Source organism: Lagenorhynchus albirostris, chromosome 1, assembly GCF_949774975.1.
Source record: "Lagenorhynchus albirostris chromosome 1, mLagAlb1.1, whole genome shotgun sequence".
Classification (NCBI taxonomy): Eukaryota; Metazoa; Chordata; class Mammalia; order Artiodactyla; family Delphinidae; genus Lagenorhynchus; species Lagenorhynchus albirostris.
The window spans coordinates 28,485,146-28,510,743 of NC_083095.1; the positions used below are offsets into that span (position 1 = coordinate 28,485,146).

General features: G+C 39.4%; 2 protein-coding genes across 2 annotated transcripts; one reads left to right on the forward strand and one right to left on the reverse strand.

Annotated features, from left to right (window-relative positions):
- Positions 1 to 64: 64 nt before the first annotated feature.
- Positions 65 to 25,395, reverse strand: LOC132527721 (basal body-orientation factor 1-like). The gene is made up of 8 exons (XM_060163715.1): positions 25,300 to 25,395; positions 24,103 to 24,239; positions 23,135 to 23,363; positions 16,630 to 16,695; positions 11,924 to 12,067; positions 3,805 to 3,885; positions 1,177 to 1,247; positions 65 to 263 (listed from the first exon to the last, which is right to left on the reverse strand). Exons 2-8 carry the CDS (start codon positions 24,180 to 24,182, stop codon positions 65 to 67), a joined length of 870 nt encoding a protein of 289 aa, XP_060019698.1. The 5' UTR covers positions 24,183 to 24,239; positions 25,300 to 25,395.
- Positions 13,195 to 15,579, forward strand: LOC132529700 (ubiquitin-associated protein 1-like). Its single transcript, XM_060166557.1, is given in 3 exon segments — positions 13,195 to 13,996; positions 13,999 to 14,401; positions 14,403 to 15,579. Coding segments are annotated over 3 exon segments (1,497 nt in total). The 5' UTR covers positions 13,195 to 13,239; the 3' UTR covers positions 14,740 to 15,579.
- Positions 25,396 to 25,598: the final 203 nt, after the last annotated feature.

The following is a 25,598-nucleotide window of genomic DNA, read 5'->3' on the forward strand; positions in this document are numbered from 1 at the left end:
TACACCATCCAGACAGAAGAAAAATTGTCCTATTGTCCTTATGTATCACTACTATACTCAAGTCTTAGTATTCACCAACCCAATCTTTACCAAAAAAGGAAACAAAATCGAAATGAACCTTTTGCTGTAAAAGGGAAGTCTGAGTCTCTTGCAACTTCTGAGAGTTTTTTTGTAGAGCATCAGCTTCCTTCAGGTGGTATGCGAGAGCTTTCTGGAGATAAATATTCTCTTTAAAAACAGCTCTTCCAGCATTGTTCAATTGCCTGAAATAGATAGATATAAGATCCCAAAACACAGACCTAAGTTTTAAATATTACCAAACTAGAACAATGACTGCTAAATCCCCTAACATCAATAATAATGATCATCCGGAATTCCCTGGTGGTCCAGTGGTTAGGACTCGGCAATTTCACTGATGTGGCCCACCCGGGTTCAATCCCTGTTCAGGGAACTAAGATCCCGCAAGCTGCACGGGGCAACCAAAAAAAAAAATTAAAATCAATAATTTAAAAAAATAATAATGACCAGCACTTATTTAGCTTATGGTGGGTACTCAATAGTTAGGTGGGGATCTTGAGAACTAAGTTCTCACCAACAGGAAAGTAAAAAGGGACGTGTTACTTCCAGTCCAAGACAATTAAGGGCAGGTATGAGTTTCCCATGCTCTCTCTTTGTACATGTGACTGGACATGAAGAACAAGATGGAAGCAGCCCAGGTTCCTGAATCACCCCTGCAGTAGAGCTGTCAGACCCACATTAGATTAGAAATAAACCATTGAGACTTAGTTTATTAACACAGTGCAGTTTAGTGTTACTTTCACTAATATACCTCATGAAAACTGTGCACAGTTGCCATTATTAACACCATTTTTAGATGGAGAAATTTAATTTCAAAAAAGTTAAGAAATCTTCTTACAGTCAGTTAGTATACATGTTGAGAACCAAAGTGTAACTTTGAAGCCCAGATTCTTTTCTCCACACTATGCTGCTACAAAAAGGGTGGATGGAAAAGGGGTGGGTACACAGAGAGAAAGAAACAGCGAAGGAAAGTAAACCAGAAAATTTGAAGAAAGCAGACCAAGAGAGAAGGGGGTAGAAAACATGATAAGAACAAAAAAGACTAGCAAAGAGGTAAGAGAGGCTATTAGAAAGAAAAAAGAGGCAGCGATCTCCTACACAACAGCTTCATGGTGGGCTCTGTCTGCCAGCATTATTATCTTCTTCTCAGCCTCTTTTTCTAGTCGGTACTAAAAAAGAAAATAGGCTGTTTTAATACAGTTATATTTCTAACAACAAATTTTACACAGAAAAAGTTAAGTATTTATTTTATAATGTCAAATAAAATACTCCTGTCCACATGACCTGATGTGAAGTGCTCCAAGTATCAATGGAGGAGCCAGCAAAGAGGATAGTGTGAACACAGGGACTTTAGAGTACTTCCCAATTTCACCATTAAAAAAGCAAAATGACATATAAATAGAAAAAAATTCCACATCAGACCTGGAAAGCAGAGCTGGGAGAAATTTCTGTTAAATACAATGTGATGAGAATCATTTATTCATTCATTTAACAAATTCCTATTGAGTACTAATAGTGTACCAGATTTTTTAGATACTAGAGATGCTGTGGTGAACATAACAGATAAGGCTCCTGTTCTCATGGAGCTTATATTCTAGGATGAGATCCAAACAATAATAATAATTAAAATGCATTCAGCATTTACTATGTGCCAGGCATGGTTCTACACATGTATTATTTACTTCTCATAACAATGTAATTAGATACCTATGAATTAGATACTATTATTGTCCCCAAAGACAAGGATTGAAGAAACTGAGAGAAAGGTTAGTGACTTGTCCAAAATCATACAGCTAGTAAATGGCAAAGCAGGGATTCAAACGCAGGCAATTTGATGCTATACAGCCTCCCAGCAAGTAAACAAATAAGAGAATTAATAGACTGTGATAAATGCTATAAATGAAATAAATGGGGTAATGAAATAGTAACTGAGGGAGGTAATTTTAGATTGGGTTTAGGGATTATCTCTTTGAGGGGATGACATTTGAGCTCTGAAGAATGCGAATAAGCCAGAACTGCAATAAGAACATTTCAGGAAGAGAGAATAGCAAGTACAAAAATATGCAGGTGGTTCAAGGAACAGAAAGGATTAAATGGGAAAACACAACAAAATACTAATAACCTGAGGGAAGTCCTTTATATGATCAGGTGGAACATGCTGAGGTATGAGATAAATGAACAGGGCTTACTAGAAAGCCCACTGCCATGGACCAGCAGCAGTGGGGCTCAAACCAGTATAGGAGTTTGTATCTAACCATGAAGTCTGTACCTCACATGGTAAGGCAGACACTGCTGTGGCTGGACAACCCAACACTCCTTCCCATCCTCCTTTTTCCTTCCCAGCTTCCACCAGTGGCTGGAGAAACAAAACACCCCTTTTCCCTGGCGTCCATTATAACATGGTTCTGGACAATCAGAGAGATGTAAGAAGAAATCTGCTAGGAGCTTCTGGGGAAAGTTTCACGGTTTCCAGATAAAAGGGACAGATACAGATGGAGCCTCCCTTCTTCCCGCCCTAAGAGAGATGACTCTCAGAGCTGCATTAACCATCTTGCAATTATGAGGGAAAGGCCAGCAGCCACCTACTTCCAGACATAAAAATCCTATTTATATAAGCACTGTCATTCAAGTAATCTGTAAACTGACCAAGCACTTCTAACATTTGTTTGTGGAATGTTACACCAAGTAGGAGAGAGATCAAGTGTAGGGTGGAGTGAGGAAAGAGGCAGCTGAGAGCAGCCCATTCCTGAGCACTTTCATTCCTAACAGTGCCAGGAAGTGCCTGAGAGGGAAAGCGTCTAGATACTGCTCCTGCCCCACTCCCAGGTTATTCAATACACAAACTGGAAACCTAGAGCCACTTTTGAAAGCAAATCCTTTTATATAAACCTGATATGAGTACTTATTTGCCTCACCCTCACTTCCTTACATTCCCACCAATTTGTGAAAAAATGTATTCCTTTCCTAAGGATAAAAAATTAAAGAAAATATTAAAAGAATTAAAGAAAAGCCAGCGGGACTCTGAGAATTAACTTTAGAAGCACAGAGAAATGTGGAAGTCTGTGATGTGCTAAGGAACATTTTTGAGCCCCCTTTTTATTTATTTATTTATGGCTGCTTTGGGTCTTCGTTGCTGCGCACACAGGGGCTACTCTTTGTTGCGGTGTGCGGGCTTCTTACTGCGGTGGCTTCTCTTGTTGCGGAGCACGGGCTCTAGGCGCACGGGCTTCAGTAGTTGTGGCTCACGGGCTTTAGAGCGCAGGCTCAGTAGTTGTGGTGCACAGGCTTAGTTGCTCCATGGCATGTGGGATCTTCCCGGACCAGGGCTCGAACCCGTGTCCCCTGCACTGGCAGGCGGATTCTACACCACTGTGCCACCAGGGAAGTCCTGAACCCCTTTTACTAATATCCTTAGTTGGCTTGACTAAGGGAAGACCCTCATGTGTATCAGAGCAACCTCTCTAATCCCATCTCCCCTATAAAAAGTGGTACATGGAGCTTTAGTTCCACCAGGAGACAACAAGCTGGGGTGGGGGATGTGTCCTGAAGCCTTGGTCAGATGACAATCTCTCTTGAGGATTTCAAGAATCTCTAACTAAGAGGGGGGAAAAAGATAATCTTCTAATAAGATACCAAATGAAAACTTGATGTCTCAGAATACATATAAATATACTTATGTCGTTCTAGTACACAATATATTTATTTATTAATGCAAATATGCTGTACCTTTTCTTCCAAAAACCTGCCTTCCAATCTCCTAAGAGTCTCCTGATGTTTCTGCTCTATGTTCCTTAAGTTCTCCTTCAGCTAAAATTAAAATAACGAAAAACAGAATGGTCAGTAGGAAATGGGGTGGATTGGGGCATATTCCTGGAAAATTCTCAGTCAGGAAATATTTTCTGTTATACATTACCTCTTAATCCTGAACACACAGAAAAACTCCATGCCCTCCCTCTGAGTACCATACTTCTCATAATCGTCTATAGATTTACAAGATCAGTATTGAGTTTCTAAAAAGCTTTTCATGAATAACAGTTTTCAGAACATTCAGATAAGTTATTATCATATTCATTTCCCCCCCCAAATATCTTCATTTTAAACATGTGGACTTACAGAATCATAATATTTTAGAATTACCAGGAATCTTAGGAGTCAGACTATACAAATCTCCCACTTAATATAGGAATCTCTTCTATGAGAAAAATATCTAGAGACAGAAGTATCACTAATCAACTCCTATTAATTCACTAGGCTGCCCTTTTAAGAGTTCCCATTTTTAGAAAATTCTTCCTAGTATCAATCTAAAAAGTATCTCCCTGTGATTCCCATAGACAGATCCTTCTATCCTCTAAAACTACATAGAATAAAAAGGACATAAAATTCTTCCAGGCAAAGAGAATTGAGCTAACTTAAAGCTATGATCCTGAAGGCTATATATACTGGCAAGAACCAATCAGATTGAAATCGGCACACTCAATCTAATATTCATGCCACAAAAAAAGGCAGTAGAGAAGAGCTTTCCATCACACAGACCAGAGTTCAACTGTTACCTCTCTGACTTACCAGCTGTTTGGGCAAATCACTTATCTTCTCTAAGTCTCAAATCTCCAGGGTAAAAAGAGGATAATAATAGTAGCTATTCTCATAGAGGTGTGACAAAGATTAAATAACAAATAATACACACAAAATACTTAGAATAGTAACCATTTAATACAGAGGTTAGTTATTTTATGTCTAATATTGTCCTCCCTTATACTTCACAATTTTCCTTCCTGTGATCTCTGTCCTAACAGTATTAAATCTCCATTTGATCCATATCATATGATTTCAGATGTTCTTCTTTCTTCCTGTATTTTTTAGACAATTTTAAAAAATGGCCTCATATTGTCAAAGACTTTCAAAATTAATGTCAATATATAAATTTGTGGAAATGTCTACCATGCCAGTGGGATGGGGGGGTGGACCTTTCAATTGCCATTGGGGTCCCCAAAAATCTATAAATTAATAAATAAATCTTTTGAAAGATAATTAGGCAATGCATATGAAAAACCTTAAAAGTTCACGTTCTAATTTAACCTATAAATTTCACTATAACTTCTAGGAAGTTATCCTAAAAACTAATTAAAAATATAGAAAAATACTTTGTTACTTAGATGTTCCTCAGTTTATAATAGTGAAAAATCAGAGAAAAGTCCAAATGTCCAACAACAAGGGACCGATTAGTAAATCATGATATATCTACCCAATGAAATTCCATGCATGTAGTCAAAAGGTTTTATAGAAAAATACATAATGGCATTGAAAAATGTTCACAATATGTAAAGTGAAAAAATCAGGTTAACAAACAATTTGTACACCATAACCTCATTTTTGTAAAAATAGCATATACTGTAGATACTTTAAAATATATTTATACATAGCAGAGGTGGAAAAACTAAAGACAATATACCAAAATATTAACAGTGGTTATCTTTAAGTAATATAGTTGTGAGGGGAGGGTTTTTCATTTTCTCTTATCAGCTAAATTTGCTGAAATGGGTATTATCACTTTGTCAAAAGAAGAAAGACTAAAACAAATTATTTAAAAAATATTAATTGCAACCTACCAATGTATGCTCCTTTTGTTAATCAGGTAATGAAAATAATTTTTTCTTTAAATTTATGCTTTGAATACCTTTTGATAAGCTAAACTTAATTGGCCTCTTTTAAATTTGTATAATGAATGCTATAGCACAGTATAATCAATTTTCCTCCCTTTTATTAAATTCATGGGCCCCACACCTGCCTTAATTCTTCCATATTTGGGATTCCACATAACCATCTTGTTTTTTCCCATTAGCCAGTATCTTTTGCCTTTGAATTTTAAGTTTTCCTTATTCCTGCCCACCACCCCTCTTTCAAAGGGCTGAAATTTATTTCTCCACTAGGTGGCAACATTGTTCTTTAAAAAAAATCACACCAAGGCCCAAAAGAATATGCACTAGTTTTTTTTCTTTTAACATCTTTATTGACATACAATTGCTTTACAATGTTGTGTTAGTTTCTGCTGTATCACAAAGTGAATCAGCTATATGTATACATATATCCCCATATCCTCATAACCCCTTCCTCTTGAGCCTCCCTCCCACCCTCCCTATCCCACCCCTCTAGGTGTTCACAAAGCACCGAGATGATCTCTCTGGGTTATGTAGCTGCTTCCCACTAGGTATCTGTTTTACATTTGGTAGTGTATATATATCAGTGTTACTCTCTCACTTCGTCCCAGCTTACCCTTCCCCCTCCCCGTGTCCTCAAGTCCATTCTCTGTGTCTGCATCTTTATTCCTGTCCTGCCCCTAGGTTCATCAGAACCTTTTTTTTTTTTTTTAGATTCCATATATATGTGTTAGCATACAGTATTTGTTTTTCTCTTTCTGACTTACTTCACTCTGCATGACAGACTCTAGGTCCATCCACCTCTCTACAAATAACTCAATTTTGTTTCTTTTTATGGCTGAGTAATATTCCATTGTATATATGTTGCCACATCTTCTTTATACACTCATCTGTTGATGGACACTTAGGTTGCTTCCATGTCCTGGCTATTGTAAATAGAGCTGCAATGAACATTTTGGTACATGACTCTTTTTGAATTATGGTTTTCTCAGGGTATATGCCCTGTAGTGGGATTGCTGTGTCGTATGGTAGTTCTATTTTTAGTTTTTTAAGGAACCTCCATACTGTTCTCCATAGTGGCTGTATCAATTTACATTCCCACCAACAGTGCAAGAGGGTTCCCTTTTCTCCACACCCTCTCCAGCATTTATTGTTTCTAGATTTTTTGATGATGGCCATTCTGACTGGTGTGAGGTGATACCTCATTGTAGTTTTGATTTGCATTTCTCTAATGATTAGTGATGTTGAACATCCTTTCATGTGTTTGTTGGCAATCTGTATATCTTCCTTGGAGAAATGTCTATTTAGGTCTTCTGCCCTTTTTTGGATTGGGTTGTTTGTTTTTTTGATATTGAGCTGCATGAGCTGCTTGTATATTTTGGAGATTAATCCTTTGTCAGCTGCTTCGTTTGCACATATTTTCTCCCATTCTGAAGGTTGTCTTTTCATCTTGTTTATGGTCTCCTTTGCTGTGCAAAAGCTTTTAAGTTTCATTAGGTCCCATTTGTTTATTTTTGTTTTTATTTTCATGACTCTAGGAGGTGGGTCAAAAAGGATCTTGCTGTGATCTTGGTTGCAGAACACATAGAGTGTTCTGCCTATGTTTTCCTCTAAGAGTTTTATAGTGTCTGGCCTTACATTTAGGTCTTTAATACATTTTGAGTTTATTTTTGTGTATGGTGTTAGGAAGTGTTCTAATTTCATTCTTTTACATGTAGCTGTCCAGTTTTCCCAGCACCACTTATTGAAGAGGCTGCCTTTTCTCCATCGTATATTCTTGCTTCCTTTATCAAAGATAAGGTGACCATATGTGTGTGGGTTATCTCTGGGTTTTCTATCCTGTTCCATTGATCTATATTTCTGTTTTTGTGCCAGTACCATACTATCTTGATTACTGTAGCTTTGTAGTATACTCTGAAGTCAGGGAGCCTGATTCCTCCAGCTCCATTTTTCTTTCTCAAGATTGCTTTGGCTATTTGGGGTCTTTTGTGTTTCCATACAAATTGTGAAATTTTTTGTTCTGGTTCTGTGAAAAAGGCCATTGGTAGTTTGATAGGTATTGCATTGAATCTGTAGATTGCTTTGGGTAGTATAGTCATTTTCTCAATGTTGATTCTTCCAATCCAAGAACATGGTATATCTCTCCATCTGTTGGTATCATCTTTAATTTCTTTCATCAGTGTCTTATAGTTTTCTGCATACAGGTCTTTTGTCTACTTGGGTAGGCTTATCCCTAGGTATTTTATTCTTCTTGTTGCAATGGTAAATGGGAGTGTTTCCTTAACAACTAGTTCCTAATTCACTTTGATTCAGAATGTATACCTACACCTAGGATGGCTATTTTAAAGTTCCTGAAAAGTTAGTGAACTTAACTTGATTCATTCTGCAGCATTTTCATATAAAACAAAACTAGATATTCTTTCTAGAAACTTTTCAGCTTTATTGAGGAATTGTAGATAAATAAAACGTATGATAGTTCAAGTGTACATCATGATGATTTGATATACATACACTTTGTGGAAGGATTCTTCCCATTTAGTGGAAAACTTGATATTCCTTAAATTACATTTAATAAAAGACCCACTCAGCATTTAACATAGATTTATTGAGCATTACTGTGTATCCTGTCCTTCAATGAATACAAAGCACAGTACTGTTCATGCCTCAAAAAATTTACAATCTAGCAGGGGAGATAAGACAAATAATAAATATAATATCAAGATAGAATGGGCTAAGTGGTATAAAAGAAATACAAAATGCTATGGAAACATACAAAAAATTACTTTTTTGCTAATCATCTTTTAAAAAATTTTTTCTCTTTTTTCTAGCTTAATTGAAATATAATTAATCTATAACATTGTGTAAATGTAAGGTGTACAATGTATTACTTTGATATACTATATTGCAAAATGATTACTACCATAGCATTAGCTAACACCTCCATCATGTCACAAAAACTACCATTTCTTTTTCTGTAGCAAGAACATTTAAGATCTACTCTCTTAGCAACTTTCAAGTATGTCATACAGTATTATTAGTTATAATCACCATACTGTACATTAGTTTCCTAAGAACTTGTCAGTCTTATAACTGGCAGTTTTTACCGTTTGACCAACATCTCCCCATTCCTCCCCCCGCCAGCCCAAGTAACCACTCTGAGTTCAGCATGGTTTTTTTTGGCTGCACCACACTGCTTGTGGGATCCACAGACCAGGGATTGAAGCTGCGCCACCGCCGTGAAAGTAACAAGTCCTAACCACGGACCACCAGGGAATTCCCAAAGTTCAGTTTTTTAAATTATTTATTTATTTATTTTAATAAATTTATTTATTTTATTTTATTTATTTTTGGCTGTGTTGGGTCTTCGTTGCTTTGCTGTGCGCAGGCTTTCTCTAGTTGTGGCGAGCGCGGGCTACGCATTGTTGTGGTGTGCGGGCTTCTCATTGTGCTGGCTTCTCTTGTTGCAGAGCACAGGCTCTAGGCGTGCAGACTTCAGTAGTTGTGGCATGAGGGCTCAACAGTTGCGGCTTGTGGGCTCTAGTGTGCAGGCTCAGTAGTTGTGGCACACGGGCTTAGTTGCTCCACGGCATGTGGGATCTTCCTGGACCAGGGCTTGAACCTGTGTCCCCTGCACTGGCAGGCGGAATTCTTAACCACTGCGCCACAAGGGAAGTCCCTCAGCTTTTTTTAGATTCCACATATAAATTGTATTGCACAGTATTTGTCTTTCTCTGTCTGACTTATTTCACTTAGCATAACGCCCTCAAGTTTTGTCCAAATTGTCACAAATGGCAAGAAGAAAATTATTACTTTTAAATAGTACACTGAGGAAGTCCTTATGGAGAATACGCATTTGAGCTGAGCCTCTGAAGAATAGGTAAAATTTTAATGGACAGAGCTCTATCAGGAGTATATTCCAAATAGAAGAAACAGCGTAAACAAAGAAAGGCAGAAAAGACTTCAGGGAATATCCGGGTTGGGTGGATTAAAGGTGGTGTGTATGGGAAAGTGTAGGAAAAGGAAATAATATGTTCCAAAGTAGGTGTAGGGTCTTGATTTTCACGCTAAGGTGTCTGGACAATATTCTGTTTACAATAGAGAAGATTGTTTATAATCTTCTTTACTAAAGAAGATTCTTTTTTCCCCCCTTGTTGCTATTTTTACTTTAAATATAGCAGTGTGTACACGTCAATCCCAAACTCCCTAACTATCCCTTCCCTCCACCCTTCCCCCCAGTAACCATGAGTTCGTTCTCTAAGTCTGTGAGTCTATTACTGAAGAAGATTCTTGAGGGAAGTGACCAGAACATCATCAGAACTGTGATATTTTAAGATTATTCCTGCAGTAGTGTGTACTTTGTACTGCGGTGGTGTGGTGAACTTAAAATACGTCCACATTTGGAATTTCCTGGCGGTCCGGTGGTTAGGACTCAGAGATCTCATTGCCTAGGGCCCAGGTTCAAACCCTGGTCGGGGAACTAAGATCCCACAAGCCCTAGGGACCCGCCAAAAAAAAAAGTTGAACTCAGAGTGGTGGTTACCTGGGCTGGGGGGAGGGGGAAATGGGGAGATATTGGTCAAAGGGTACAAACTACCGGTTATAAGACTGACAATTTCTTAGGAGTCTAATGTGCAGTAATAAGAATAGCAGGATCAGCAACAGCAGGTAATCTTTATCATACAGTGCTAAGCATTTACAGTAAAACAGATTACACGTATTCCCCGCTTTTCTGAAAGTTCGCTTTACACCACTCTGCTTTTACAAAAAAACCTACATTAGTACCTGTTTTCGCTAACCAAAAGTAATCCAGAGAGGATTTTCACTTTTATGAGAAAAAGGCAAAAAGCAAAAAAATAGTGTTCAGCAGCGAGCGGTGTTACTGAGGCAAAGCACACCCTTAGCAACGAGGGGAGTGGCACCACTAAACTCCTTCCCCGTGAACTATACTCAGCGTCAAGCTGCCATAGATTTGAACTACGTCTGTGAGCATCTGTGCTTTATCTTGATTTTGTGCTTCTGTTAGCAAGGTGTGTCCTATGGTAACTGCTTCTTCAGCTTAGGAAAGGTTTCATAGGAACTACTTTCAGATAGCGAGGGAAACGTGTATTTCATTTAGTCTTCACAATGACCCTTTGAAATTGGTACTATTGTTCTCACCCCCATGTTACAGATGAGGAAATTTAACAAGATACCCAAGTAGTGAAGACAGTATTTACACTCTAGCAGTATGACTTCAAAGCACCAACATTTAGCCCCTATACCACATGGTGTATGGCTATCTCAGGTGGCAATACTACTTCTGTTACTATTACTAATAACAGCAGCAGTTGTGTGTTAGAGCTGGCTCATACCAGGAATTTTGCTAGCACATTGTAAAAGCATTGGTAGCTTGAAATTGGCCACAACATAAGTATTTACACCAAGGAAATCAGCAAATGCTACAAATGAGGACCTTTTTTTGCAGAGAGCTACACACCACTGTTAATTCTCACTTTGTGACATACACTATTTTAAGCACTTTACATATATGAACTCATTTAAGCCTTACAACAACCCTATGAGCCAATAACTCTTATCACCCCCATTTTACAGATGAGGAAACCTAGGTATAGAGAGGGTAAGTAATTTGCCCAAAACCACAAAGCTGATTTCAGCTACTTGTGCCCAGCCCTCATCTGTGCCATTTATTGCATTGTCGTTAATGCAAGAGAACTATTTTCTGAACTGAGGGAATGGAAAGAGCATGCAAGGTCAGAGAAACTTTCTGAAAGTACTCAGTTTTCCTCACCACATCCAGCCCTACCCAGAGTGCCTTAAATTTTTCTAAAATTATCATTCATCAGTCTAGACATATTGTCCTTTAGGACTTCGCTACTTTGCCCCTAATGTTTTACTGGATCTGTAGTTCCAAAAGTTTAACTGCTGATAAATGTGAGTGGGTGTATTCGCTAAGATCTGGTGAATTCACAAAGAAATCAAAGCTGAGAAAAAGAAAAGTCTAACCATCAAGACTTTTTGCGTCCAGTCCTACACTGATATATCTTCCCTGTTTCTCCCATATAATCTCTAAAATATCAAAGGGATTCCTTTACTATCTCATAGGAGTAAATTTCTATGAAGGCCTTTTCAGACATAAGTAGCTAATTCTAATCTCCTTTAAAAAAAAAAAAGGAAGAAAGAAAGAAACTTACATCATCTAATTCTTTCTCTACTTGGATTTTTCTCTTCTGGAATTGTTTTATTGTTTTGAGCTCTGTCTGAATCATGCCAATTTCTCTGGCTTTTTGACGGAACTGTCCCTCCAGCTCACTTATTTGCACAGTATATTTTTGTTCCTGTAGGCAAAAAAAAAAAAGGTAAATGAGTTAGGAAAAAGAACAGAGGTCACACAGAGTCCTGTTCCATATGAAGCCTTAAGCCATTTGTCTATCTTTGAAGAAATTGTTCCCTTTTTATTTTTGCTTTTGCATAAAGTTTTAATTTTTATTAAAAGAGACCAAGTGCCTTGAATAAGTAAAAAATTCTAAAGTGAGCTGATCTTGTATAGAAGATGTAGATATTTATTTAAAAGGGGGTATGAGGGACTTCCCTGGTGGTGCAGTGGTTAAGAATCTGCCTGCCAATGCAGGGGACACAAGTTCGAGCCCTGGTCCGGGAAGATCCCACATGCCGCGGAGCAACTAAGCCCGTGCGCCACAACTACTGAGCCTGTGCTTTAGAGCATGGGAGAGCCACAAATACTGAGCCCACGTGCTGCAACTACCGAAGCCCATGTACCTAGAGCCTGTGCTCCGCAACAAGAGAAACCACCGCAATGAGAAGCCCAAACACTGCAATGAAGAGTAGCCCCCACTCACCGCAACTAGAGAAAGCCTGTGTGCAGCAACGAAGATCCAACACAGCCAAAAATAAAAAACAAATAAATAAATTTATTTTAAAAAATAAAAGAGCTATTAGAAGAATGAACAAATCTTTAACCTGTAAGAAAAATAAATAACATCCCTGATCCTAAATTAAAGTTAGTAAGCTAAGAGACAAAGGGAGGGCCAATATCTCTTATAAATAAACAAGGAAGAAGGTGGAAAAGGAGGAAGGAAAGGGGGAGACAGAAGGAGAAAAAAGAGAGGAGGAGAAAGGGAAGAGAAGGAGAGGGTAAGGAAAAAAAAAGAGGGAAATAGAGGAGAAAAAGGCCCAATAACACAATTAAAACATGAACAAGGGCTATCAAAAGAAATACAAATGACTCTCAACCACATGAAAAAATGCTCAACCTAGCTCATAATAAGAGAAATGCAAGAAGGAGGAGGGAAGTGGGGCTTCAACATGGCAGCTGTGGCCCTGGCGGTGGCTACGGTGACGGCCTGGCCTGGGTAGGGCAGAGTTGAAGGTGGTGGTGTTCGCTCTCCCTAGGGGCCGTCAGGAGCTCAGCGGGGACTGAGCCTGGGAGGCCGGTCGGTGGCAGCACCTTTCAGCTTCTGGGACAGCGGCAGCAGCGTTCAGGTTCTAAATGGCTTCTAAGAAGTTGGGTGAAGATTTTCATGGGACTTTCAGTGACCTTGATAATGTCCCATTTAAGATAGGAGACAAATTCAAAACACCAGCTAAAGTTGGTCTACCTATTGGCTTCTCCTTGCCTGACTGTTTGCAGGTTGTCAGAGAAGTACAGAATGGCTTCTCTTTGGAAAAGAAAACCATTGAGTGGGCTGAAGACATTAAGAAAATCCAAGGAGCCCAGTGGGAAGCAGAGCACGAGGCTGAGGAAGCAGAAGCTAAAGTGAATTCTAAGAGTGGCCCAGAGGGTGACAGCAAAATGAGCTTCTCCAAGACTCACGGTACAGCCACAATGCCACCTCCTATCAATCCCATCCTTGCCAGCTTACAGCACAACAGCATCCTCACCCCGACTCGGGTCAGCAGCAGTGCCACAAGACAGAAAGTTCTCAGCCCACCCCACACAAAGGCAGGTTTCAATCCTGCTGACTTTGAGTGTGAAGAAGACCCATTTGATAATCTGGAGTTAAAAACTATTGATGAGAAGGAAGAGCTGAGAAACATTCTGGTAGGAACCAGTGGACCCATTATGGCCCAGTTATTGGACAGTAACTTGCCTAGAGGTGGCTCTGGGTCTGTGTTACAGGATGAGGAGGTCCTGGCATCCCTGGAGCAGGCAACCCTAGATTTCAAGCCTCTTCACAAACCCAGTGGCTTTATAACCTTACCACAGTTGGGCAACTGTGAAAAGATGTCGCTGTCTTCCAAAGTGTCCCTCCCCCCATCCCTGCAGTAAGCAATATCAAGTCCCTGTCCCTCCCCAAACTTGACTCTGATGACAGCAGTCAGAAGACAGCCAAGATGGCAAGCACTTTCCACAGCACATCCTGCCTCTGCAGTGGCACGTTCCAGAATTCCCTAAAGCCTTCCACCCAAAGCAGTGCCAGTGAGCTCAATGGGCATCATACGCTTGGGCTTTCAGCTTTGAACTTGGACAGTGGCACAGAGGCGCCAACCCTGAACCATTCCCAGATGCCTTCCCTCTCTGTCTTGTCTGTGTGCACAGAAGAATCGTCACCTCCAAATACCTGTCCCACGGTCACACCTCCTAATTCCTCAATGTCACAAGTGCCCAACACTCCCAGCTGTCTCCAGGCTTATTCTGAACTGCAGACGCTGTGAGCGGCAATGTGTGGAGACGGTGATCGACATGGGCTATTCATATGAGTATGTCTTGAAAGCCATGAAGAAGAAAGGAGAGAATATTGAGCAGATTCTCAACTATCTCTTTGCACATGGACAGCTCTGTGAGAAGGGCTTTGACCCTCTTTTAGTGGAAGAGGCTCTGGAAATGCAGCAGTGTTCAGAGGAAAAGATGATGGAGTTCCTTCAGTTAATGAGCAAATTTAAGGAAATGGGCTTTGAACTGAAAGATATTAAGGAAGTTCTGCTATTACACAACAATAACCAGGACAATGCTTTGGAAGACCTCATGGCTCGGGCGGGAGCCAGCTGAGACCAGGCCCTGCCTAGGCCCTGCCACGGAGCCCCCACTGCCGAAGGCCCTGAGGAGACCACCTGTGGGGAAGAAGGGGCACACTTCCGGATTTTCTTTTGGGGGTGGAAGGTCAGGTGTAGAGACTGTGCTTGCCAAGTCTCTATGAGCCTAGGTCCTGAGCTGGGGAGAAAGTGGGGAAGATTTGGGCAAGCAAATGCCCCCAGAACTGTCCTGGCTCCTTCCATAGTAAAAGTATTTGTATTCTGAGAAGTGTCCTTCCCACCTTGGCCATCCAGAGAGACTTCTCTGGTCTTTCTGGGGTCTGTATGGCCTCAGCTGAAACCTGGCCCAGCTGCCAAAAGGAATTGGGGAGAAGGAGGTGGGAGGGCCAGACTCAGTGCTACTTTGGGGCTAGATGTTTCCCTTCTCTGCAAGGGTGGACTGACCTCTAATCCAAGTTGAGTGCAATTGAAAGTTTCTTCCAGGGTTTTGTTTTTTTCCCCTTTTAACGATGTCACTTAGTGTTACACTGGTTCTGCAGTGTCTCTGAGCTGCAAAGAATGCCCTTTTCCCCTTGGGGCCCTGAGTTTGACTTTTCTGCCAGGCAATTACCATACTTCCCTGCTCCAGCCTGTTTCTTTTGGCCTGGTTTGGACCACAGTCTTCTGCTACCCCAGATTTTAGAGCCCCCTGCTCTAGAAAACAGTTGTCAGTTTAAGAAATCATTGGCCCCTTCCCAGCACATCAAGTGGGGAAGAAAGAGGCTGTGATTTAGTCACCCAGCACTCACTCCCCCTCAGTTCTCCCTGGAGAACAGCCTCTCCCTCCAGGCCCTTGCCCTAGGATGACACAATGAATAACACCTAGTCATAGAAATCAGTCTCTTTGGTTTGTTTTGTATTATGTTGTACATCATTAAAGATCTAAATACTAAAAAAATAAAAAAATAAAAAAAATTAAAAAAGATCTAAATACTAAGGATATACAGTCTTGGTGAATCTAAAGTAATTTGCCAACTATTTTGATTCTTCAGAGAGAACTACTAATAAAAATCTAAAAGGTAAAAAAAAGAAATGCAAATTGAAGTACACTGAAATATCATTTCTTACCTATGTTAACAAAAATCCATTTTGACAATATACTCTGGTATATTGTGGAGACATGGATAGAAGTTAGATTTCTCAGAATATACCATGTTTGATAGATTTTACTTTGGAACCATATAAATATTTTACATAATTATAGTTACATAATTGTACATTAAATTAAACTTTATAAAGCAACTCCTAAAAATCAAAAGCAAAATGTGTTGTTGAGTTGGTGGCATATCCTCACAGGAAGGAATTATTTCAAATCATTTTTAAACCTTGTTAATTTGATTGTAGATCCCTATCAGTATATATCCTAAGGGGAAAAGTGTCCCCCCCAAATCTTAAACTGTATCCACTAATTTAGGTTGGTGGTAGTATTAATATTAGTATTCTGTGCCTATTGATGTATTAAGGTTTGAAGAAAATACACAATTATACTGGTATCATCAAGAACCACGGTTTTTGGTGAGGAAGAAAGGAGACACAGATAAAGTTAAGTAAAAATCCTGTACTCCTGCATCTGAATTTAAAGTATTAGTATGGGCTTATGATATATTTTAATCTTCAAAAACTATATATTTCCTAGCTCTGTCCACTGAAAAGCCCTAGAGCTCAAGATCAGTAAACGCCACTACTACCAGATGGTTTTCTACAATAACAAAATTTTATGTTATTTTTGAGCTTCTGTACAATCAAGTGTGTGGGCTTTAAGGTCACTGAGCTGCTCAAAGGATCTACTCACTTGTTCTCCTTGTGTCTTAAATATCTGAACTTGCCAGAAACCTGACCACCAGTAAGTGACCACCAATGTACATACCAATTTTTCCTTCTCTTCTTGGGCTTTTCCCTTAGTTTCATTCAATTGCTGTTTCAGTTTTTCAATCTGTAGAAAATGGAAATACAGAGGAAGGTAAAGAAATTACTCTGCATCCTAACTTAATTAAGTAGTCTAGTTTTCACATGATATTAAAACCAGTAGGGTTGGAGACGTGGAAAGAAGAGAATAGAGGACATAATCCACCCTGTTAACATGCTATCGCCAGCTTCCAAAACTTGGCTATCATCACAATTGCCTGGGTAACGTGTGTGTGTGTGTGGTAAAAAACACAACATTAAATTTACGATCTTAACCATTTTTAAGTATATATTCACATTGTTGTGCAGCAGATCTCTGGAAATTTTTCTTCTTGCAAAACAGAAACTCTATGTTCATGAGACACTAATTCCTTCTCTTCCCTCCCCCTAGGCTTTCTGCATTGTTTCTATGATTTTGACTACTTCAGATATGTCCACTGAAGAAAAACCACACAACCTGAAAGTTGTGAATTAAGTTTTATTCTAGGATTATACTGAGGGCTATAGCCTGGGAAACAGCCTCTCAGAGAGCTCTGAGGAACTGCTCAGAAGAGGTAAGAGAGGAGCTGGGATATACAGGAGTTTCTTGCTGGAAAAAAACATGTAGTCAGACATCAAAAGATTAGTACTAATCACAAGGAATGGGCATTTCAAGTTAATGACTTTAGTGCTTTTCTATATAAGGGAAGATGCAACATCTGGGCTTGTAATTATTCCTTAGATATGCATCTTAACTATCTAGGGTCAGTATCCAAAGCACAGAAGGCTTCCTGTTTTTCTCCATCCTGAACTCCCTTCAGGACGCACCATGGGGGGAGGCAGGTGGTGGGCAGGGGTAAGGGGCTGCAATGGCTGATGGCTTGATCCTTATAGAACTGGAATAGTGGGCAACGTTCATTGTTTACTGGAATGTCGGGCAACATTCCCTGTCCACATACACTTCATATGAGTGGAATCATACAGTATTTGTCCTTTTGTAACTGGCTTATTTCACTTAGCATAATGGCCTTGAGGTTCGTCTATGTTGTAGCATATGACAAGATTTCCTTCTTTTTTTTTTTAAAGCTGCATAATATTACATTGTATGTGTATAACACATTTTATTCACTCATCCATCAACAGACATTTGGGTTGTTTCCACATCTTGACTATATGAATGTGAATAATGTTTATGTGAATGATGTTTATATGAATAATGTTTCAAAAACATGGGTGTGCAATTGTCTCTTCAAGATCCTGCTTTAAATTCTCTTGGAAATGTACCCCAAAGTGAGATTGTTGGATCATATGATAATTTTATTTTTAATTTTTTGAGGAAACTCTGTACTGTTTTCCATAATGGCTACGCCATTTCACACTCCCACCAACGGTGCACAAGGATTCCAATTTATCTACATCCTCAGCAACACTTGCTATTTTCTGTTTTTCTGTTTTCTGTTTTGGTTTTTTGGCCCTGAGGCACGTGGGATCTTAGCTCCCCGACCAGGGATTGAACCCGCACCCCCTGCATTGGAAGGTGAAGTCTTAACCACTGGATCGCCAGGGAAGTCCCTTGTTTTTCTGATAGTAGCCATCTTAATGGGTGTGAAGTGATGACTTGGAGTTTTGATTTGCACTTCTTTTAAATGAGGATTTTTTTAAAGAAAAGTTTCAAGAACGGTACAAAGAATTCTCATATACTCTCCACCCAATTTTGCCACATTTGCTTTCCCTCTATGATAGATCTAAATATATGTATATATGATACAGATGTTTGAAACTGTTTTTTCTGGAGCATGTGAAAATAAGTCTAGGACATCATACCCCTATACCCCTATATATTTCAGTATGTACTTCCTAAGAAAAAGGACAATCTCTTAGAAGCACAGTACAATGATCAAAATTGGGAAATTTAACATTGATAAAATACTATTATTTAATCTATAGTCCATGTTCAAATTTTGCCATCAATTGTCCCAATGGTGTCCTTTTATTGTAACTTTCCTTTTCCTGGTCCAGGATGTAATCCCTGATTATGATTACACTTAGTTGTCATATATCCTACTCTCTTTAATCTGGGGCAGTTTCTCAGCCTTTGTCTTTTATGATATCAAAGTTTTTGAAAAATACTGGCCAGGGTTGGAGTTGTCTGATGTTTCTTCATGAGAAGATTCAGGTTATGCCCTTTTGGCAGGCATACACTGCCTAAGTGATGATGTATCCTTGTCGCTGCATCAAGTCATGAAGTGACTGACGTTAATTGTAATCAACTGGTTAAGATTGTGTCTGCCAGGTTTCTCCACTTAGAAGTTACTATTTTTCCTTTTGTAATTATTAAGTATTTTGGGGCAAGATATTTTGAGACTATGCAAATATCCTCTGCTCATCAAAATTTCATCCACTAGTTTTAGCATCCACTGTTGTTCTTGACTGAATCAATTATTACTCTGAAGCCAAATGGTGACTTTTCTAATTCCATCATTCCATGGAAATTTAATAATTTACTGCATTCCACTATAAGGAAAAACTTTCTATTCTCCCTTAGTTATTTAAATAAATAAATTTATTTATTTAAATAAATAAATTTATTTATTTTTGGCCGTGTTGGGTCTTCGTTGATGCGAGCAGGCTTTCTCTAGTTGTGGTGAGTGGGGGCTGCTCTTCGTTGCAGTGCACGGGCTTCTCGTTGCGGTGGCTTCTCTTGTTGCAGAGCACAGGCTCTAGGTGCACGGGCTCAGTAGTTGTGGCTCGCGGGCTCTAGAGCGCAGGTTCAGTAGTTGTGGCACATGGGATTAGTTGCTCCATGGCATGTGGGGTCTTCCCAGACCAGGGCTCGAACCTGTGTCCTCTGCATTGGCAGGAAGATTCCTAACCACTGCGCCACAGGGAAGTCCCTCTCCCTTATTTATTAATGTATGTGTTTATCTATTAGTTGTATGCACTCATGGACTCATTTTATTCAGTTATAATTTATTACTGTCATTATTTATTTTGAATGTCCCAGATTTGGTCAGTGGGAGCCCCTTCAAGCTACCTGCCGTGTCCTTTAATTTTTTTTTTACTGACTTCCTGTCACAAGATATTCCAAATTCATTTTTTAGTTCAAATTCATTTTTCACTCTCCCTGCTCCACTCTTAGAATCAATCATTTCTCCAAGGTGCTGGTATGTTTTAGTAGGAAATCTGAGTAGCTTTTTAAACTAAAAATTCCTTGACGTGGTTATAGAATCAGAAGATACAGAAGTGAAATACTGTTGTAAATAATCTTAGAATAGTTTAAGGAAACCCTGAAAATGTGTTAAAATAAATTGAGACAGTCCTCAGTCATGTAGGACAGGTGTAAAATATAATTAAATTTATTTTGTGTTGATTGAACAAAGCCTTAAATACCAAAACCAATAAGTGAAATCTCCTAATTTTGTCCAAGATATAATAGTTTTCAAAACACACTTCACTTCTAATATTTCTATAATTAACATGAAGACTAAACAGTTTAAATAAAGTTTAAGCAAATAACACATTTCTAGGATATAGTAGAATGAGTAACAAAACTCTAAGAGAGCTAATTGACCAGGGTATATTGAATCTATTCTACTTCTTCCTCCCAAAGTAGTTTCTTTGGTTTTAATGGGTATCTATGATTGTGAGAAAATTATGTATTTGCTACAGCCAGATGCTGGTCTTTGATACATGGAGGCAGATGAAAATCAGGAAATACCAGTGATACTGATAAATGCAGACCAATATCAATTAGCTAACGCAGACCACAAAGCTTCTATATAATGAATTTTGAAAATTATTTGCATGGCTGGCCTAAAGGCTTATTTTAGAATAATACTTTATAGCAGACAATTTTAATAATGCATACTATTCAAAGAGTAATTTTAAAAATGGAAGTCGCCTAGGAAAGAGGGTTAAAAAAAAGTAATGTACAAAAAAATTACTTTATTTAAAAAAACACACAAAATCCACACAAATGTTCAGTTGTCCGATTTCTCTGATATGCTTCCAATATCATCTTGATCTTAGTTTTGATTTCTATTAACTTTTTCAAAGTATCAGTGCAATCACAAGCCATTCATTCACACATGCAAAAAAATTTTAATGAGTGCCTACTATGTGCCAGGCCCATACTAGATGCTGGAGATACAGCACTCAACGACAATTTAAAAAGACCCCCAATTCTTTACTTCTGTGTTGTTTCATTCTAATTAGGAAAAGAGAAAATAAATACATAAGTAACATGCATATAGTATGACAAAAGGTAATAAATATTACCAAGAAAATAAAGTAAGGGAGATGGTTTTAATTTTAAACAGGGTAGTGAGCAAGGGTCTCCCTGAAAATGTGGCATTTGAAAAAAATTATGGAATGATTCATGAATTTGCATGTCATCCTTATGATACAGAATTTGCATCTGCATCACTCCAATATGTATACTGAAGCAAACACATAAAAACAATAAAAAATGGGTTAAGGAACATATAAAAGATGCTCAAGCGACTAGTAATCAGAAAAATACAAATTAAAGTGACATACCAATTTATACACATAAAATTGAGCAAAAATTATTAAGTATAATATCAAATGTTTTGGGCTTCCCTGGTGGCACAGTGGTTAAGAATTCGCCTGCCAACGCAGGGGACATGGGTTCGAGCCCTGGTCCGGGAAGATCCCACATGCCGTGGGGCAACTAAGCCCATGTGCCACAACTACTGAGCCTGTGCTCTAGAGCCCGTGAGCCACAACTACTGAGCCCACGTGCCACAACTACTGAAGCCCGCGCGCCTAGAGCCCGTGCTCTGCAACAAGAGAAGGCACCGCAATGAGAAGCCCGCACACCACAACGAAGAGTAGCCCCCGCTCGCCACAACTAGAGAAAGCCCACACGCAGTGACGAAGACCCAATGCAGCCAAAAATAAATAAAATAAAATAAATAAATTAAAAAATATATATATCAAGTGTTCACAAAAATGTGGATAAATGGGAACTCACTTTAATACATTGCTTGTGAAAGTATAAATTGGTATAACCTCTTTGGAGTTCAATTTAAACCCTTGTGAAGTTGAAATGATACATACCTCATAATATAGTAATTTAACTCCTAAGTGTCTACTCCAGAGAAACTCTCACACATGGGCACAAGCAGACATACACAAGAATGTTTACTGAAGGTCTATTTGTAATAATGAAAAAATGGAGTCTAACTGACCCATAGGGTGGTATGAACAAATAAATTTTGGTTTATTTATTTATTTGATGTAATATTATAAAGCAGTTAATAATGAATGAAAAAATAAAGCATGCTCATTATCAACTTCTTAACAATGAACTGAATCATGTGATTTTTGTAAATATACCACAAAACATGTTTTATAAAAAAGATAAGTTGCGGGCTTCCCTGGTGCCACAGTGGTTGAGAGTCTGCCTGCTGGTGCAGGGGACGCGGGTTCGTGCCCCGGTCTGGGAGGATCCCACATACTGCGGAGCGGCTGGGCCTGTGAGCCATGGCTTCTGAGCCTCCGTGTCCAGAGCCTGTGCTCCGCAGCAGGAGAGACCACAGCAGTGAGAGGCCCGCATACCACAAAAAAAAAAAAGAGAAGTTGCAAAAGATATGTACAATATGACACTACTAATATAAATTTTAAAACAAGACTATAATATGTATTATTTGTGGATGTATAATACATAAATAGTAAAAATACAAAAACATACATGGGAATGAAGCATGGTGTAAATTTCCTTGGGCGTCCATGGGACTCATAGAAGCAGATGGGAAAGAGAAGAATTTAAGTCACACCTAAGTTCCACCCACTAGCTGTGTGACTTCAGTCAAGTTACTTGTCCTGAGAGTCAATTTCTTTTTCTGTAAAATGGGAATGACAATTTGTAGCTACAGGGAGTTATTAAAAGGACTAAATGACATAGCAGAGGTAAAGTACTTAGTATAGTGCCTGGCACAGACAGGGGCCCCAAAATGTTAGTTCCCTTCCCTTTTTTTCCCAGATTTAAAATGATAGCTCTACTCCCAACATTTCAACAAAGTTCAATAAGATAAATTCAAGATTCAACAGGCCCAAAAGAAGAGATCCAACTTGCTGGGATCATAATCATGTGATCACGGATTATCGGTGAATTGCTTTACAGATCATTAATTACTTAGGTAGTTATCAGTATCATAAAATATATATATAGGTCATATATCATGCTCTGGTTTTTAAAATAAAGTTGATCATAATATTCCCTTAGGATCATCAACCTTTGTTTCAGGCAAGAAAACATGGGATGAGGCTGAAAATAAGAAAGAGCCAATTCTGACAGTAAAGCCATTCTGAAATAACACGTTGCTTCAAGGAGAGATAAAGTCAATTGAAGTGTCTTAACTATGTGATGAGATTTCCAGGAATTAAAATCCTTGAAATATATAACACACCAGTATAACCACAGAGGTAGTTACTAAGGCTCAGGAGGGTTTCTACCTACCTACCAGATTATCCTTCTCCTGATCCTGTTTCTTCAGGTAGTTCAATACAGACACTGTGTCTTTCTCCATTCTATACTGCTGTTTCTTTAATTCTTCATTATATTTTGCCAGTCTCCGGGAAGTATCACGATACTCAATCCTAGAGAGTTCTGTGACTTCCAGCCTGGCCTCCCAAAGGGAGGCATTGGCCTTGGCTCTCTCCATGGCAGATTCCTCAACTTTTATCATCTTCCTGCACAGGAAGAGGACACATTGACAGCATATAACTATTTCTCTACTATATTAGTATTACACCTTTCTCTTTATTGTTATTTGTTTTGCTTGGCATTTGCCTAGCACATATGAGCAAATACTGTTGGATAAATGAGTTAATAATAAATATATATGGTCTGTTAGCCTCAGTGTTTCTCCTTGTTGATATGTGCACTGCAGCTGCATGGTCAAAAATAGAAAACATGCTAGTGAGTTCCAGGAATGTTATAAGCCGTTGGCACTTCTAAAAAAGGCTAGACTAACTACACAGTTATACTTTTTAAAAAATCACACTGTAGAAGAATACTTATATAATACATTGGGGGAAAAAGTTACAAATAAATTTGTATATTGGGCTATCATTTTATAAAGAAGAAAAAGAATATTCCAAAATGATAGTAGTGGTTATCTTTGGATGATGGGACTACAGGTGGTTTTGTTTTCTGTTTGACTTTCTATGTTTCCTAAACTTTCTGTATTGAGCATGCATTACTCTCTTAAACAAGTTACTTTATAAACTTTGCAAGGATTTCCTTGTGGTCCCATATATAGTGTTGTTGGACAATGTGTATGACTCCAATGTGTCTAGGAACCACTAGGGTCATCTAATAGGTTTAGTGGCAATCTAGCAGCAACTCCAAGCCTGCAAAGCTTTAGTGCCAGCGCAATACTATCCACTTCAGAAATTCTGATCACTTTGCGGAAACATGAATAATTACCTGAATTGGTCAAATCCTTTATGTTTTCCTTTGAACCAAAAGGAATCCTTGAAAAAAGCCCAAGGAACTACTTCAATCATCCAGAGATCCTTTGGATGTCCACGATCATCTCAACCACATAGCTGAGATCGATCAGGCTACAGGCAAAAAATAATGAACCCAGAGCACCAGAGCATAGTTCTTGTGCGGGGGGGGAGGGGGGAGATCCAAGTTGAAGCATACACAAGCAGACACCTTAATTTGTTTATTTAACAAATATTAAGCATCTGCTATGATCCAGGGTCTCTTCTAGGTGCTAGAGATACTGTGAATAACGCTTAGTGCCTATTCTAGAGAAGCTTAAAGCCTTGAGCAGGGCTTCCCAACTACGAATATTCTGAGCTACACGATTCTTTGTTTAGAGTGGGGCTGGGGGTTGTCCTGTGCAGTGTAAGATATTTAACAGCATCCTTTGTCTCTTAGCCACTAGAGGTCCCCAGATGTGACAACCAAAAATGTCTCCAGATATTAACAAACGTCTCCTGGTAGCCAAAAATCACCCCAGGCGGAGAACCACTGGTCTAGAGCAAGGCCGTCCAACAGAACTTTCTGTGATGGTGTTAATGCTCTATATCTGGGCTGTCCAATACAGTCACCACTACTAGCCACATGTGCCTACTGAGGACATGCAATGTAGCCAGTACAAATGAGGATCTGAATTTTTAATTTTATTTAATTTTAACTAATTTTAATGGCCACACATGACAGGTGACTACCCTATTGGACAGCACAGGCCTAGAGGATCTTCGATATCCTAAAACATGTTATCCTGACCTTCACATCTAGGGTCAGAACTAACCCTTCTTCCGCATTCTCTATTCTTTTTCCCTCCACTGGCACTTAACTTCATTCGGTCCTGTGTTACTTCTGTTCTTTGGGAACTTATCTGCCTCCTCCTCGTTCGTTAGCGCATTACACATAGGCAGGGGCTGTATCTAAGTTACTTCAGGGTCCCAAGCCTCACACTCTTGTCTTAGTTGAAGTAGTATGGTTTGGCGTGCATTTTGGTAATATCTGAACAATGGGGGCTGTCCTTCTCAGAAGCGGGGAGAGAGGAGGGTCCAGGAGGGGAGGCGGGAGGGCGCCAGTTGGCCCGCCCCTGAGAATCCCGGGAGGGTAGGCCCAGGGAGCAGGGACCCCAGGGTGGCTTCTCCTTACTTCTTCTTCTTGTCTTCGCCTTTGTCTTTGCCTTTACCTTTACCCTTCCCTTTCTTTTCGTCCTTTCCCTTCGATGGCATCTTGGCTTCTCCAGGGGCCCTGCTGCCGTTGGCGCCTCTCTGCGCCGCCCAGGCCCCGCCCCGTCTCCAAGGACAACCGGCACACTGAGCCCGTAACTATCCGCGCAGGCCGCTGCCGGCGCTCAGAGAGCGCACGCGCCCGTGACGTAGCCCCGACACCGCCCCGCGGGGCCCAGTCCACTGGCCGGGCGCAGGGGGCGGAGCGGAGATCGCGCCGAG

Excerpts from the sequence above, each read along its gene's own strand:
- LOC132527721 (XM_060163715.1), bottom strand. The coding sequence starts at position 24,182 with ATGATTGAAGTAGTTCCTTGGGCTTTTTTCAAGGATTCCTTTTGGTTC. Across the intron at positions 12,068-16,629 it reads AAGAAGAGAAGGAAAAATTG|GAACAAAAATATACTGTGCA; the intron begins GTATGTACATTG and ends TTTTGCCTACAG. Across the intron at positions 264-1,176 it reads GCCCACCATGAAGCTGTTGT|GCAATTGAACAATGCTGGAA; the intron begins GTAGGAGATCGC and ends TATCTATTTCAG.